Raw genomic sequence first — 18,349 nt, forward strand, 5'->3', positions numbered from 1 at the left:
ATTGATGATTCCATAGTGCTTAGCTGTAGAATTTCAGATCCTTCAGTGATTATTTCAGTGCTAGGGCTAGAAGATAATGTCGAGAGAGGCAGTAACCTGGGAAACAAACAGTCCAGGTTTACCAGCACGGTGTTTCCTCCATGAAGTGTGCGTAAGATCTCATAAATGATATTTTCTTTCTCTTCTTTCTAATACTTGTTATTTACGTAAATCTTGCTCTCTGGAAGTGATTATTTCCATGTGGTGGTTTGATTTAGATGAAATTCTGAGGAAGAAGAAAGGAAATAAGGTTTCTATTTCTGCTCTTTGGGAGAAGAGTAGGTTTTGGTAGGTACACCACCTGTGTTAAAAAAAAAAAAAAAGCAGCCTGTGAAAGTTACATTGCAAAAGAATCTTCAGTTGGATGTGTAGAGAGAGAATGATTTTCTTACAGTGTATTAGAGTTGTGGTCTAAGCTTAACAGTCAAGGTTTTTTTTTTTTTTTTGCGGTACGCGGGCCTCTCACTGTTGTGGCCTCTCCCGTTGCGGAGCACAGGCTCCGGACGCGCAGGCTCAGCGGCCATGGCTCACGGGCCTAGCCACTCTGCGGCATGTGGGATCTTCCTGGACCGGGGCACGAACCCGTGTCCCCTGCATCGGCAGGCGGACTCCCAACCACTGCGCCACCAGGGAAGCCCAACATTCAAGGTTTTTATTTATGGGAGTGGCTACTAGAACAACAGCAGACTGGGTAAATGCTGTGCAGACTTATTTTTTTAAATTATGGATAATTGGCACATTTGTTTCTAGGGCCAGTAAAGGGGTATGTGGAAATATTCTTATTATGTTCATTCATTCAGTCAATTAATATTTATTGTTGACTGTGCCTGGCATTGAGTTAAACACTGGAGGCCTTACGGTAAACAAAACTGTATGTGCTTCATGATTGACCATTTGCATGGTGCTTATCCTTAGCATGATCCTTAACTGTTATTTATAGTCTTTCCAGTTAGTTGTTTATTTAGTAGTGTAGGATAAATGTAGTATTATTTTCCTAAAGTCAAACAAGAATTCCCTAAATATGCATTCATCAATTTCTGTACTGTAACAAAATATCCAGTTTGAGATGGAATAACCTGTGTTAAATATTAGTTAATGATTCTTATACAAGACATATCAGAGATTACAACTGGATTTGAATCTTTACTCTGCCACTTATTACTCTGAGCTTTCTTAGGTTTAAAATGAGACAGTAAAACCTCCTAAATAGGATTTTTAGGAGGGATTAAATGGGAAAGTCATTTAGCATGGGTCTTGGCAATAGTAGGTGTTCAATAAATGTTAGTTACTATTATCATTATGAGTTTCCTGAAACCTTGGGAAAATGAACCATGTAGGAAGTATTTCATAATTGAAGTAGTAAATGTGAAAGCACACCTGTAAGGCATTCTTTGTTTTTTTAGAATCTTGCCAAGGGAATAGAGTTTTATTATTTGTTTGTTCGTTTTTTGTTTGTTTATTTATTTATGGCTGTGTTGGGTCTTAGCTGTGGCACGCAGGCCCTTCGTTGTGGCACGTGGGCTTCTCTCTAGTTGTAGCGTGTGGGTTTTCTCTCTCTAGTGGTGGCATGTGGGCTCCAGAGCGCGTGGACTCTGTAGTTTGTGGCATGTGGGCTTAGTTGCCCCACGGCATGTGGGAATCCTAGTTCTCTGACCGGGGATGGAACCCACGTCCCCTGCATTGGAAGGCGGATTCTTTACCACTGGATCACCAAGGAAGTCCCCGTAAGGCATTCTTAATATTACTATTTTTGAAAACATAGTAAAGAAGGCTTTAATGTGTCAATTAAGTTATTATATTATTAAAATTGTAACAAAGTGGGGTTTTTTTGTTTTTTTGTTTTTGTTTTTTTTGCGGTACGCGGGCCTCTCACTGTTGTGGCCTCTCCCGTTGCGGAGCACGGGCTCCGGACGCGCAGGCTCAGCGGCCATGGCTCACGGGCCCAGCCGCTCCGTGGTATGTGGGATCTTCCCGGACCAGGGCACGAACCCATGTCGCCTGCATTGGTAGGCGGACTCTCAACCACTGCGCCACCAGGGAAGCCCAACAAAGTTATTTTTAAAGGAAAATTGCATATGAGGTCTCAAAAAATAATTCAGTAAAGCCTTTTCACTAACTAATCTCAAAGGAATATTATGTTGCCTTCTAGAAGCTGTTCCTGTGGACCTCTGACAGTTGTTACATTTGACTTGTGGTTATTCTAATGCATTCTTTTGTTTAAATTATTATTACCAAACTGGTGCCAGAAATGGACTCTCCTCCCTTTTATTTAACCTCTTCCTTTGTGGATCAGCCACATGGGAACTTTATAATATCTGATCTGATGCCTGGCTAATAGAATGTGTACTTCTGAAATGTCTTCCTGGTATTTACAGTGACTTTTTTTTTACTCTTCCTGCCTATGACTAATAGAATGCATTTGTGTTGCAATGGTAGCATTAGGATTTCTGCCTGTAAATATGCAACAGAATGGTATATGTTCTGAACCAAATGATCTTCTATGTAGATTGCTCGTTGTTTCATGCTACATCCTTTTTAAGTATCCACATTTATGCAGTGGCAGTGCTTATGTGTGTTTTTTTTTTTAACATCTTTATTGGAGTATAATTGCTTTACAATGGTGTGTTAGTTTCTGCTTTATAACAAAGTGAATCAGCTATACATATATCTCCATATCTCCTCCCTCGCATCTCCCTCCCACCCTCCCTATCCCACCCCTCTAGGTGGTCACAAAGCACCAAGCTGATCTCCCTGTGCTATGCGGCTGCTTCCCACCAGCTATCTGTTTTACATTTGGTAGTATATATAGGTCCATGCCACTCTCTCACTTTGTCCCAGCTTACCCTTCCCCCTCCTCATGTCCTCAAGTCCATTCTCTACATCTGCATCTTTATTCCTGTCCTGCCCCTAGGTTCTTCATAACCATTTTTTTAAGGTTCCATATATATGTGTTAGCATATGGTATTTGTTTTTCTTTCTGACTGACTTTACTCTGTATGACAGACTCTAGGTCCATTCACCTCACTACAAATTACTCAATTTCGTTTCTTTTTATGGCTGAGTAATATTCCATTGTATATATGTGCCACATCTTCTTTATCCATTCGTCTGTTGATGGACACTTAGGTAAAAATATGGAATGCTTCACGAATTTGCGTGTCATCCTTGCGCAGGGACCATGCTAATCTCTGTATTGTTCCAATTTTAGTATATGTGCTGTCGACGCGAGCACAGTGCTTATTTTTTTCTATTCCTAATATATCTTTAAAATTTACCTTAAAATAGTTATCGTATCATACTTTTTATTAATTCCCATTAATTTATAACCCATTTATTTTTTTTAAGTTGATAAGCAGAAATTGATGTCATTGGTGATAAATTGAACTTTTTATCCCTTAGAAATAATCCACTCACTTCCCATGGTTTTTAAGGTTGTTAGAAAAGCACTATGGATCAGATTGAGATTTGTATTGTCCTCTTGTTTAAAAAACCTTGTTTTTAATTATGGTGGAAATCTAATCAGACTTAAGGAAAGAGGGATATAAAAGTGCTTATAAAAGAAATGTATTTTAATGCCTTTGAATTATTTATACTTTGCTTCCATCCTTGGTGAGAAAATAGTTATTATGCATGCAAAGATTTTGAATTTGTCACCAAAATTTTATAGGGTAGAATTTACTAGATAGGAAGACTCCAAAACAAATATTTTACCGGAGTTAAAATCATCTTAGTTGCTTAAAAGTCAATAATCACATCTAATATGAAAATGTTATAATTGCTTTTTGAACCTCATTTTCAGATCATAGCAATGGATCATTTAACTTGAAAGCTCTATCAGGAAGCTCTGGATATAAGTTTGGCGTTCTTGCTAAGATTGTGAATTACATGAAGGTAAGTACTTTTCTCAACTAACAGAAGTTCTGTTGACTTCTGGCAGAAGAAGGGATTGGAATTTTCAGAAGTAAATTTGTATATACATGTCAAAATTTATCAAATTGTATGTTTCAATATGTGTCGCTTATTTTATGCCTATTATACCTCAAAACTGTAAAAAAAAAGAAAAAAAAAAGATTTACTGCCTGAAGCCTTTTACATTATATCAAGTTAGCATTTCAGTGAGTCATCTAAGTGTATTTGATTTACATTACATTACATTAGTTCAAGTACACAATTTATGCCCACCATTTCACTTAATAAAATTGTGCTCAGGCAGTAGATACAGCCACCTCTTAATTAGTCAATACCTGCTGACAAAACCAATGAGAAAATGTGAACGATTTACAGGATATTACTTCCATTGATGTGAGAAGTAAAAAGCTACATAGTTCAGGCAGATGGTGGTGGTGGCTTTTCTACATCTTGGAGGAGAAAATTTGAGAATTACTGAGTGTCTCAGAAAAACTTTGACTCACAAAAGAATTGGAGTTTAATATTTGATGGGAGATTTAGTATTTTTTCAAGTAAATTTTGAAGTTTTGATGGTATGACATTTTGGCTTTACTAAGGATTCTGAACCCTAACTTAATTAATGAAAGTGAAATTTCATTTATAGCTAAAATGGCTAAGTGATTTCAGATTTACCCCCTTTGTCTGCCAAACACTTATTCCCATTTAGTTACTAGTTGTATCTCTTGAAAAAAAGTCAAAGAAAGTACTGTATTTGTTATTATTTCAAATTTCAGCTATTCCTTAGTATATAAATCAAATTTTATGTGAAGTCTTTTCTTTTATAATTTAAGAGACCTGGTGTCTGTCTAGCTATATCTGAAATCTGTGGTTTGTATTTGATTTCTGGTAGAAATGTGTTAGTTTATAATTTCCCATTATCAAATAATATACTCTGACACTTAGGCATTTACCTTTCATTCCATCCATCCATTCCCCCACATGGTAAGCAATACTAAAACCTACTATCTGCTGTTATGGCATGAATGGTATGAATACCCAGACGAAATGTATGCCCTCGAGGCTGTCAGTCTTTTGAGGGAGACTGACATTTAAATGTCATGTTTTTGCTACTTCGCTAAAAACAGTTTTCATTTATCTAGAGACCCTTATTGCTTTGTTAATCTATGACAACGATCTTCAAATTTTTACTCATACGTTCTCTGAAACAATTTTGAAAAACTATGTGTCCCTTTGCACATATTTAAATTGATAAGGGTAATTTTTCAGCAAAAGGTTTTTTTTTAATTGAAGTATAGTTGATTTACAATGTTGTGTTAGTTTCAGGTGTATAGCAAAGTGATTCAGGTATACATATATGTATATTCTTTTTCAGATTCTTTTCCATTATAGGTTATTACAAGATATTGAATATAGTTCCCTGTGCTATACAGTAGGTCCTTGCTTATCTATTTTATATATAGTAGTGTGTAGCTGTTGATCCCAAACTCCTCAAACCCCCCCTTCCCCCTTTGGTAACCATAAGTTTGTTTTCTATGTCTGTGAGTTTATGTTATAACAAAAGTCTAAATAGTGACACAAGATGAAATTTCTGGCATATTGTAATATTTCAGTAAAATACAGCGCTCTTAAATTTATCTCAGGGAATCTAAATGCCATTTTTAAAAAATATGAAAACAAACTTTACTGGTTGGAAATTTTAATTATTTTCCTTTCAACTTGTATGTCAGTTCTGTTACTCCCACTGAATTTTATCCTAATGTTATGTATTTTAGTGTTTGGAAATCTTCTATTGATCATCTGTCAAACTCCTTTGTCACAATAATATGTATATAAATTGAAATTAGGAATGTTTTCCCTATAACCATAAGGCTCTAAATATTTTCTGGTTTGAGCTATCATTATAATTACTATTACCACATAGTTGATTAGAATAACATAAATATATTAAAATTTTGATTAAAATTCATTTTGTATGTAATAATTATGCAACAGAAATCCATTTTTAATGAAATAAATGGAGCTGTCTTATCTCTCCAGTGGTTCTTGTGTCTGGAGATAATATATTATTTACCAATAGAATGAAACAGGATTCGGCACCAATTTCTGGTCTTATTTTGAGATCTTGTAGGTTTAAGTGCTGAGAAATAAATGTTCATATAAATAAGTTCATTCTAATTTTGTGATAGCAAAACCTTCCAAGTTGTATGCCAGAAATTACATGGTGATTTATCATCAAACATTTATCAGTTGACACTTCTGTGAGGTCCTTCTTCAGTTTTGTTGAAAGCAAAAGAATGGGAATCACCTAACTTGCCAGAGGATTTGTTACCTGGTCCTTAACCATCTACTTAGTTTCTAGGAAATGTATCAAAAAGGTTTTACCAAGACTCAGTAAATGTCTAATTATATCAGCTTCCTCTTCTTCCCCATATCGGTACTTTGGTTAATCTGATATATTCAGAAGCAGTTGAGAAAATAAAAATACTAGTTTCAACACACCTTTGCCAGTGCAATTTTTTTTGATGAAATACTTTTATCTTAGGTGTATAAATATATTTTTTGCCAAAACTGTCAGGTTGAAGGTTTAGCATACTCAGTTTATGGACATTATTTTCGGTTAACAAAGCTAGTCTCCATTGTCAGACCAACCAGATATACCAAACTTGTTTTTTATCATATTTTAAGTAATATAAAAGTCACTGAGAAATATAGTATGGAATGAATACTAACAGATACTACTAAGGTAGTTGAGATTAAAATTATAAGGATCAAAAAGAATGAATTTTTCCATTTTTATATAATTTAAAAAATAAATACACAGTCTACCATCATGAAACACTGCATCATTATAAATAATCAAATGTTTATGAAGCAAAGGTGTGTTAAACAGTGTGTTATTCCTTTTCTAAATGTGTGTGCTTGTATCTTCCATCTCTGATATTCAGCTTTTAGATATAAATAAAAGGGAATGATTCAGAAATAACTGTAAATTTTATCTTAGGGTGATAAACGAAGGAGAAGGATACCTATTGCTAAAAATGAATTGGTTTTACAGCTAGCTATGACTTACTTTTTTAATAGGAGGTAGAAATATTAAATATTTAAAACGTAATGAGAATAGACTAATTAGAATGAAAATTTCATGATATGATTTGATAAAGTAGGTTTTAACTACCACATTTAATAGTGCACCCTCCGTCTAAAACTGTTCCTATGTGGTTTTTGTCCATGGGTTTTATGTAGCATGATTTGAACATTTTGGTTGTCCGAGAAAATATTTGTTACATTTAAAAGAATCAGCCTCCTTTATTGATACTGCTTCAGTTCTTTAAATGTGCGTTTTCTTCAGGCTAATAAATATTCGAGGAATGGATTTTGAGATTTGCTGAAGAGAATTACTTATATGAAAATACCTGAAAAAACCTATATTTATCATTAGATACTTCTTACCAGTGTTCCCTTTATTTGGAGATTCTCCCCTAAGAGCGATGCATTCCTGGACAGTATGGCATGGAGGTAGGGTGTGTGGGGATGGAAGAGACAGAATTGTTTAAAGGGAACAGCTCTCAATTGCCCATAAACTGTAATTCATCAGAATTTAGAATGTCATAGCAAGGACAAAATATCCTATTTTTAACTCCTAGAAAAATATTTAGGACTGGAAGAGACAAGAAGCCCTGTCTATAGTGGATAGTTTGATACCTCAATTTATCATTTATGAAGGCTTCCCCAAAACAATATTTTTTTGACTTGCCCTTTTGTTTGAGTCCCTGGAGTTTAATATACCTCTGGGCATTGCAGTATAAATTCTGGGTGGAGGTGAGAGTTATACCTTTTTTTTGTTGTTGTAAAAAGGGGGCAGACCTGTTTTGAAAGGGAAAGAGTACATTCAGAAGATGATCTGTAAACTGATTCTTGGAAAGTCTTCAACTGCCCCTTATGTACCCTTTTTGAAGAGCCGATAAAACCAAGAACTCAGAAAGAAAGGAAAAAGGCAACACAAAATACTCCTCATAGTTTATTCATTTACTGATGGAAGAGCTCTTTAATTGCTTGATGAGAATTATGTAGAAATTATATGGAGAAGGTTCAAGAGATACCGTTAGGTCCATATGAGACACTGCTCTAGTTCTAAGATGACAAATCAATGGTGCACTTTGTTTTTGATGGGTTGATTTCTCTCTTGATCTCACTATTATCCCTTTATGTGGTTGTATCTCACTTATGTAAAAAATCATGTTGAAAAATTTGGTTAGTTTGGTTTAGCCTAGCTCAGTGGTTCTCAATGTGTCATTCTCCAACCAATGGCATCAGCATCTCCTGGGAATTTGTAAGAAGTGCAAATTCTTGGGCCCCTTCCTAGATTTACTGATCTGAAACTCTGGGAGTGCAGCTCAGCAGTCTGTGTTTTCACAAGCCCTTCCTTCAGGTGATTCTGATGCACACCACTGTGCCACTTACATATGTTTTTTCTTTTTTTTTTTTAAATTAATTAATTTATTCATTTTTGGCTGTGTTGGGTCTTCGTTTCCATGTGAGGGCCTTCTCCAGCTGCGGTGAGCGGGGGCCACTCTTCATCGCTGTGCGCGGGCCTCTCACTGTCGTGGCCTCTCCCGTTGCGGAGCACAGGCTCCAGATGCGCAGGCTCAGTAGTTGTGGCTCACGGGCCCAGCCGCTCCGCGGCATGTGGGATCCTCCCGGACCAGGGCACGAACCCCTGTCCCCTGCATCGGCAGGCGGACTCCCAACCACTGCGCCACCAGGGAAGCCCCCCTACATATGTTTTTTAACTTAATAGTTTGTCCTGGACATCTTTCCAAATTAGCATATAGCGAACATCTGTATTTTCTTTTTTTAACATCTGTATAGTAGCATAGATGTGCTGTAGTTTATTTAATCAGTCCTCTGTTGATGGCCACTTTAGTTTTTTCAAATACAACTTAGTGTTGTTAATAGTTCTAATAGTACGTCTTAATACAACTAATGTTTCTAATTTCTCTTTTACAACAATGCTGCTTTTCTACATTGTGGTTTATCTGTAAGGTAAATTCCTAGAAGCTGACTTGCTGGGTCGGGGGTTTCAATGCATTTATATTGCCGAATTCCCTCTGTAGGAGTTGTATCAATTTGCATTCTTACCAGCAGTGTGTGAGAGGGCCTGTTTCCTTACAGCCTCATCAATAGAGTTGTCAAACATGGAATTTTGCTGGTGTGATAAGAAATACCTTAGTGGAAGTTGAGTATCTTTTCATATGTCTAAGGTCATTTGTATCTCTTTTTTGTGCTTTTTGTGTTCCTGTCATTGGGTCATTTTCTTGTTAGGTTTTTGGACCTGTTAAAATATTAGGAAGGCTAACTCTTTGTGATACAAATTGCAAATTTTTTTTCTCAGTTTGTCATTTGATTTTATATAGCTACAAGTTTGAACTTGGTTCTGTCTGATTTTATAGTCCATTCTCTTCATCACTATAATTGTACTGCCTTAAATAATACACATTCTGCATTCCTGAAAAGATTAATTTACTGGTAACTATTATTTAATGCATCTAGCATTTTACCTTTTTTTGTGTGTGTGTGGTACGCGGGCCTCTCACTGTTGTGACCTCTCCCGCTGCGGGGCACAGGCTCCGGATGCACAGGCTCAGCGGCCATGGCTCACAGGCCCAGCCATTCCACGGCATGTGGGATCTTCCCAGACCGGGGCACGAACCCATGTCCCCTGCATCGGCAGGTGGACTCTCACCCACTGTGCCACCAGGGAAGCCCGCATCTAGCATTTTAAAACTGTCTTCCAGGGAATTCCCTTGCAGCCCAGTGGTTAAGACTCTGTGCTTTCACTGCTGAGGGCCTGGGTCCAATCCCTGGTCAGGGAACTAAAATTCCACAAGTTGCACAGCGTGTTCCCCAGCCCCCCCAAAAAAATCATTAAAAAAGCCTGTCTTCTAATAACAGTTTCTTACTGCAATAGACACGGCATCAGCGAGGAGATACACATCCTCTTACTTTAGAAGAAATTTTGGATGAAACACAACATTTAGATATTGGACTCAAGCAGAAACAATGGCTAATGACTGAGGTAAGAATAGGCTTAAGTTACTGTAAAAAAAAAAAAAATTTGCTGTAACTAGGGTTTTCATATACTGAGATGATAATTTTTGCTTTTTCTTAAAAGCATTGGTATAGGGTTTTTCTTTAAACATACACATTTTGAGATTGACTTATTTTCATACAACCTTATGTATCTATTTAAAAATGTCAAAGACTTTAGCATAAAAGTTATAAAGAAGTCAGTCATTGTACCAATTTTTAACTTTTTACAGAATAATTTATGCTTATTTTGAATTGCTAAATTTATAATGTACATGTTGGCAAGTTGTATTGTTTCTATGTTTTAGGACATTTAAAGCATGAGGTATTATAGGGAAAGCAAGATATTTTGTTAAGCAAGATACTTGTTATACCGCTACTGCTATTATGATTTGATAGTGACGTTACTGCCTCTAGCAGATTACTTGGAAAAATAATCATGAACATTGTATATATGTTCCACACAACATTGGAAGAAAAGGAATCCCCAGCCATCAGTGACCATGCTAATTTGGAAATGAGTAGCACTTTAAAAATTGAGATATTTGTCTCTTTTCTGTTTAAGTATGAAATGACAATTTAATAAGACAACTTTCTAGGACCAGTGCTGATTCTAAAGACCAAATGTAAACTTCCTAAAATAGAATTTAATTTATTTTATCGAGCATATATTGTTCTTGATTTTAATAATGTAAAATGAACCAGTTAGTATCATTGTAGCTCATTATATTAGTGATATACCAATAGTGGTAATCCACATTTAAATTTTGATGCTTTACCTAATCTTGAAATTTCATGGACTACCCACAGTAGGTAAAGTTTATTTTAATTACTATTCTATTCTCCCTCCTTTCTTCTTTCTGTGTTTCTTCTCTTTATCCTTTCAGGATCAGGCTGGCAGCTGCAGAAGAAAATTAATAGGGTTGCTCTGTCTTGAAGGGCTTTCCTTCTGATACTAGCTATACAACAGGACTGACTAGAAACATAATTATATTCAGTAATTTCTGCATTCTTACTCAGTTTCAATCTCAGCTGACAACGTTATAGGTAAATTTCTTATACGCACTAGTCTGGTCCTTTTCAGTTCCTTCCACAGCGGCTAGTGCCATTTGATAGCATGTGGAGCAGACTGACTATTGGTATTTTCATCCCAGGGTAATGTTTCTCACATTATAATCCCGATATGTGATAAACTATACACTGAGGGTGGGGTAGGCAGTACCCATTTCACTTTGTCTAGTGATGTTAATAGGTGTTTTATTGATCCTTACCTCTTTTGTCTTCCGAAACAATACGGGTACAGCGTTCTTCAAAGCAGTTGTAATAAAGTGGTTTCTTTCTCATCCAAAGAATCTATGTAAATAATAAACAGTTTCTTTTATAAAAAATGAGCACCATGCTGGTCTCTGCCTGTTGTTTTGGATCCTGGATGTCCGGTATTTTAGATCTTTTGATATCCACAGGATACTTTTAGTTTGCCACTGTAATAGGAGTATTGTGGTTTTTTAATAATTGGTAGAATTAAATAATGTATATATGGTATTTCCTTTTGTTAATATGTCCAAATTGTGTCACTCTTACAGGCATTAGTCAATAATCCCAAAATTGAAGTAGTAGATGGAAAGTATGCCTTCAAGCCCAAGTACAACTTGAAAGATAAGAAGGCCCTCCTTCGGCTTTTAGATAAGCATGACCAGCGAGGCTTAGGAGGAATTCTTTTAGAAGACATTGAGGAAGGACTGCCCAATTCCCAGAAAGCTGTCAAGGTAATAACCTCTCTTTTCTTTCTATGCCTTCATATAATTTGAATTATAATAATATCTTTTGGTTTTAAAAAATATCATGACTTAAAAAAAAGTTAGTTTTAAAACCTCCTCCATCCTATATACTTGGGGTTGTTACGAGCCAATTAAAGATTTGAAATTTGTGTTTTGTGCTGTAGAGCAGGACAGAGCATAACCATTTTTGTGGAACTTTGACAGCTCCCTTTTGTGTTGTTGTGTATGACTGATTCTTCAAAATATTTCTGGAAAGATTTCCTCAGAGACATTAGTCTTTTTCTTGTAAGTTTTTATGTTTGTATTTAAGAACTCCTTCAACAACGCTTGTGCACATTGCTAACCTGAGGGAATCAGAGGCATTAAAACACAAGAACATTTATAATTTGGTTGTTTCGAATTCCTAAAGGGGCTATCAGTAAAAGTGATAGAGTTTACATTACATTTCCTGTTTAAATTTTCAACTCTCTTGGGAAACCTGCGAGTCTCTGTTATTCAAAATTGCTAACGATTGATGCTAACCTGTAAGCAGGTTCATTCTTTTTGCTACCTGTGGAGAAAACTTGCTTCTTTCTCTACTTCTTGGTAATTCAGTTACACACGTTAGCCTTTTTGGTATTGTCCCACAAGTCCCTTAGGCTGTGTGTGTGTGTGTGTGTGTGTGTGTGTGTGTGTGCGCGCGTGCGCACGCGTGCTTTTGGACTTTGTTGTTGTATTGATCTGTTGTTAATTGTACTGACTTTTTTACCTCAAATTTGTTATTAAGCCCAATTGGTTAATTATTTATAGATTGTATTTTCAGTCCTAGACCTTGCTTTTTTTTTTTTTTTTAACAATCCCCTCAAGAGAGGTTTTTTGTTTTTTTTTTAATCTTTATTTATTTGGCTGCGCCGGGGTCTTAGTTGTGGCATGCGGGATCTAGTTCCCTGACCAGGGATTGAGTGTGGAGCCTTAACCACTGGACCACCAGGGAAGTTCCGTCTAGACTTTTCTTTTCATTCTTTCTTAGGTTTCTGTTTCTTTTCTGAGATTTTGTTTTTTGTTTTTTTTCCATTCATTACAAGCATATTTTACATTACATCCTGTGTGTAATTTCTTGTAGCTGCTTTAAAATTCTCCTCTTCTAATTTCAAGAGCTGGGTCATCTTGGGGATGGTCTGCTCTGAGACTTTGTCTCTTGATTACAGGTCATGTTTTCTTTCTTCATATACCTAATTTCTGTTGAGTCTTGAACACTGAATTATATGGCTCAGGATTCTGTTATATTCCTCCAAAGAGTGTTTTTGTTTGTTTATTTTGTTTTTAAGTGGGCATTTGTCTTGACTAGAGTCAAACTTCAAACTTTGTATTCTCTGTGGTGGATGGCATACGACACATCTGTTTTGTTCTTTTAGCTCTATTCTTTTTAAAATGTCTTGTCCAGAGATTAGTATAGTAGTTTTCTTCCGGTGGGCTGGTCCCCTAGGAGCTACTTGCCCATTACCAGATGAAGAACCCTTTTTAAGATTTTCACTTAAGTGACTAAACTTAACCTGCACAAATATTGCAAATAATATGTGACCAAAGTTGATAAATTGTGCACATTATAACATGTTGAAAGGTAGAACTACTGAATCCTAGCTTAACAGTTGGGAGTGCTAGGTACATTTCCTGCTCCATTCTTTTTCCCATTTTGATACAGGCCAGTATTGTTACTCTTTGGTAGGCTTTATATTACATTCTAAAGTAGAATAGTAATGTAAACTGATAATTGCTTTTTCTATTTTAAATAATTTTGTGATGTAAAGTCACATCGTCACCCTATTTTTTTTTTTTTAACATTTGGCTTCCACTTTTTTTCTTTTTCTTTTTTCTTTTTTTGGGCTGTGTTGGGTCTTCATTGCTGCACGTGGGCTTTCTCTAGTTGTGGCGAGTGGGGGCTACTCTTCGATGCAGTGTGTGGGCTTCTCATTGTGGTGGCTTCTCTTGTTGCAGAGCATGGGCTCTAGGTGCGCAGGCTTCGGTAGTTGTGGCACGTGGGCTCAGTAGTTGTGGCTTGTGGGCTTTAGAACACAGCCTCAGTAGCTGTGGCACACGGGCTTAGTTGCTCCGCAGAATGTGGGATCTTCCTGGACCAGGGATCGAACCTGTGTCCCCTGCATTGGCAAGTAGATTCTTAACCACTGCGCCACCAGGGAAGCCCCTGTTACCCTGTGTTTAATGGCTCTCTTAAGGAGCAGAGCTGAAAAGGGGTCATGAAAAGCACACAGTCTGTCATTTGCAAGCAGTATTATTTCTAAATTGTTCGAAACCCCAAGTTTTAAAAAATCCTCACATTTTAAATATGTGAAGATGTGTTCTAAGTAATTTCTCAAGGGAGACATTTGGCCTAATTAAGTTAAATCCCTTCTGTGTTGTTTCCTTTTCTTCAGTTCTTGGTGGAGATAGAAGATAACTTTTACTGTCATTTTGTTGACCATATAGTGTTTTGAAGAAATGTACTAGCAAGAAACAAAAAGGACTGTGCAAAAGCAAGAAAACAAGACAGCGAGAAAAACCAGTGACTGTTCCAGATTATTCATCTCTCAGTAGTTGTTTTTGGGGGGTTTTCTAATCATTAAATTAACTGCCAGAATAATTCTAATAACTCTGTTTGTGATATGGTTTAATTTTAAGATGGTGTATTGAATCAACTAAGGGTTTTTTTAATTAAAAATTCTTTTTAATTGTAAAAAATGATCATAGTAAGTCTGGTTAAATGTGTCACATACATAGTTATCAAAAAAATTTATTTTGTGATAAGAACTTTTAAGATCTGCTCTCTTAGGAACTTTCAAATATGCAATACAGTATTATTAACTATAGTCATCATAATGTATAGTACATCTCTATAACTTATTTTACAAGTGGAAGTTTGTACCTTTTGACCCCTTTCTTGCATTTTGCCCACCCCTTGACCCACTCACTGCCTCTTGGAACCACCAATCTGTTCTCTGTATCTGTGAGCTCATATATATATATATATATATTTTTTTTTTTTTAAGATTTCACATATAAGTGAGATCATACAGTATTTGTCTTTCTCAGTCTGACCTACTTGACTTAGCATAATGCCCTCAAGGTCCATCCATGTTGTTGCAAATGGCAAGATTTCATTCTTTTTTACAGCTGCGTAATATTCCATTGTTTATATATAACACATTTTCTTTATCCATTCATACATCATTGGGCACTTAGGTTGTTTCCATATCTTAGCTAATGTAAATAATGCCGCACTGAACAAGGTGGTGCATATATCTTTTTAAGTTAGTGTTTTCATTTTCTTTGGATAAAAATACCCAGTAGTGGGCTTCCCTGGTGGCGCAGTGGTTGAGAGTCTGCCTGCCGATGCAGGGGACACAGGTTCGTGCCCCGGTCCGGGAAGATCCCACATGCCGCAGAGCGGCTGGGCCCATGAGCCATGGCCGCTGGGCCTGCGCGTCCGGAGCCTGTGCTCTGCAACGGGAGAGGCCACAACAGTGAGAGGCCCGCGTACTGCAAAAAACAAAACAAAACAAAACAAAACAAACCCAGGAGTGGTATTGCTGAATCATATGGTAGTTTTATTTTTAATTTTTTGAGGAACCTCCATACTGTTTTCCAAGGTGCCTACATCAGTTTACGTTCACACCAACAGTGCACTAGGGTTCCCTTTTCTCCATATCCTCACCAAGACTCATCATTTCTTGTCTTTTTGGTAATAGCCATTCTGACAGGTGTGAGGTGATAATCTTGTTGTGGTTTTCATTTGCATCTTCCTGATGATTAGTGATGTTGAGCATCTTTTCATGTACCTGCTGACCATCTGTGTGTCTTCTTCAGAAAAACGTCTATTCAAATCTTCTGCCCAATTTTTAATAGCATAGGGTTTTTTGTTTTTTTGCTGTTGAGTTCCATGAGTTCTTTATATATTTTGGATGTTAACCCCATATCAGATATATGATTTGTAAATATTTTCTCCCACTTAGTCGGTTGCCTTTTCATTTTGTTGATGTTTCCTTTGCTGTGCAGAAGCTTTTTAGTATAATGTGATCCCACCTGTTTATTTTTGCTTTTGTTGCTTTTGCTTTTGATGTCAAATCTGAAACGGTGCCAAGATGAATGTCAAGGAGCTTATTGCCTGTGTTTTCTTACAGGAGTCTTATGGTTTCAGGTCTTACATTCAGGTCTTTAATCCATTTTGAAATAATTTTTGCATATGGTGTGAGATAATGGTCCAGTTTCATTCTTTTGCATGTGGTTGCCCAGTTTTCCCAGCACCATTTATTGAGAGACTATCCTTTCCCTATTGTATATTCTTAGCACCTTTGTTGTAAATTAATTCACCATATATGCATAGGTTTATTTCTGGGTTCTCTGTTCTGTCCCATTGATCTATGTGTCTGTTTTTATGCCAGTACCATACTGTTTCAATTACTATACCTTTGTAGTATAGGCAGTGTGATGCTTTCAGCTTTGTTCTTTTTCAAGATTGCTTTGGCTGACAGGATCTTTTGTGGTTCCATATAAATTTTAGCATTGTTCTATTTCTGTGAAAAATGCCATTGGAATTTTGATAGGGATTGCATTGAATCTCTATTTTGCTTTGGGTAGTATAGACATTTTGACAATATCTCTTCCAATCCATGAGCACAGAATATCTTTCCATTTTTGTGTCTTCTTCAGTTTCTTTCATCATTGTCTTATAGTTTTTAGTGTAGACATTATTTATCTCCTTGGTGAAATTTATTTCTAGGTATCTTATTCTTTTTGATGCAATTGTAAAAGGGATTGTTAATTTCTCTTTCTGATAGTTATTAGTGCACAGAAACTCAAAATTTTTGTATATTGATTTTTGTATCCTGCAACTTTACTGAATTCATTATTCTAATAGTTTTTTGGTGAAGCCTTTAGGGAGATACATAAAATCCAGTTTGCAGAAAGTAAGATTTTTATTTCTTCCTTTCCAATTTGTATGCCTTTTATTTCTTTTTCTTGCCTAATTGCTCTGGTTAGGACTCCAATACTATGTTGAGTAAAAGTGGCAGAGTAGACATCCTTGTCTTGTTCCTGATTTTAGAGGCAATGCTTTCAGTCTTTCACTGTTGAATTTGATGTAAGCTGTGGGCTTGTCATATATGGCCTTTATTATGTTGAGGTATGTTACCTTGGTATCCGCATTGTGGAGAGTTATCATAAGTGGATGTTGAATTTTGCCAAATGCTTTTTCTGCATTTACTGAAACGATCATATGATTTTTATCTTTCATTTTGTTAATGTGCTGTATCACATTGATTGACTTGCAGATATTGAACCATCCTTGCATGCCTGGAATAAATCCCACTTGATTGTGGTGTGTGATTCTTTTAATGTATTGTTGAATTTGGTGTGTTGACTATTTTGTTGAGGATTTTTTGCATCTATGTTCATCAGGGATATTGGCCTGTAATTTTCTTTTCTTGTAGCATACTTTATCTGGTTTTGGTATCAGGGTAATGCTGGCCTCGAAAAATGAGTTTGATGAACTGCTTCAGTTTTTTGGATGAGTTTGAGAAGGATTGATATTCTTCTTTGTTCAGTAGAGTTCACTAGTGAAGCTATCTGGTCCTGGACTTTTGTTTGTTCGGAGATTTTTGATTACTTATTCAATTTCTTTATTAGTAACTGATCTGTTCAGAATTCCTATTTCTTCATGATTCAGTCTTGATAGCTTATATGTTTCTAGAAATTCATCCATTTCCTCTAGGTTGTCCAATTTTGTTGGTGTACGTTCATAGTAGTCTCTTATGATTCTTTGTATTCTGTGGTATTATTTGTAACGCCTCTCATTTCATTTCTGATTTAATTGAGTTTTCTGTCCTTTTTTCTTGGTTAGTTGAGCTAAAGGTTTGTCAATTTTGTTTATCTTTTCAAAGAACCAGCTCATAGTTTCATCACTCTTTTCTGTTGTCTTTTTAGTCTCTATTTAAATTTATTTCCACTCTAATCTTTGTTAGTTCCTTCCTTCTACTAACTTCACGCTTCATTTGTTCTTTTTCTGGTCCTTGAGGTGTAAGTTTAGGTTATCTGATATTGTTCTTGTTTTTCGATGTAGGCATTTATACCTATGAACTTTCTCTTAGAATTGCTTTTTTTTTTTAACCTCTCATAAATTTTGGTATGTTGTATTTCCATTTTCATTTTTTTCAAGGTATGTTTAAATTTCTTCTTTGACCCAGTGATTAGCAGCATATTGCTTAATTTCTGCATATTGCTTAATCTCTGCATATTTGTGCATTTTCCATCTTCTTATAATTGATTTTTAGTTTTACGTACCATTGTGGTCAGAAAAGGTGCTTGATGTGATTTGTTAAGACTTGTTTTGTGGCTTAACATATTAACTATCCTGGAGAATGTCAAGTGTGTACTTGAGAATAATGTGTATTCTATTGCTTTTGGATGGAATGTTCTTTATATATCTGTTAAGTCCATGTAGTTCACACATTGATGTCTAAGGCTGAGATTATTGTCATCTAAAGGTTCATAGATTGAGACTTTAT

General features: G+C 36.1%; 1 protein-coding gene across 1 annotated transcript in view; it reads left to right on the top strand.

The window, feature by feature from the left end:
* GTF2E2 (general transcription factor IIE subunit 2) overlaps positions 1–18,349 on the top strand; it is a 69,715-nt gene that overhangs the window by 18,880 nt on the left and 32,486 nt on the right. Inside the window, exons 3-5 of the mRNA XM_081221213.1 lie at positions 3,839–3,930; positions 9,917–10,024; positions 11,619–11,801. Coding sequence (XP_081077339.1) covers positions 3,839–3,930; positions 9,917–10,024; positions 11,619–11,801 — 383 coding nt within the window. The remainder of the gene's footprint in view (positions 1–3,838; positions 3,931–9,916; positions 10,025–11,618; positions 11,802–18,349) is intronic.

Source organism: Mesoplodon bidens, assembly GCF_964165515.1.
Source record: "Mesoplodon bidens genome assembly, chromosome: 20".
In the NCBI taxonomy this organism is placed as follows: Eukaryota; Metazoa; Chordata; class Mammalia; order Artiodactyla; family Ziphiidae; genus Mesoplodon; species Mesoplodon bidens.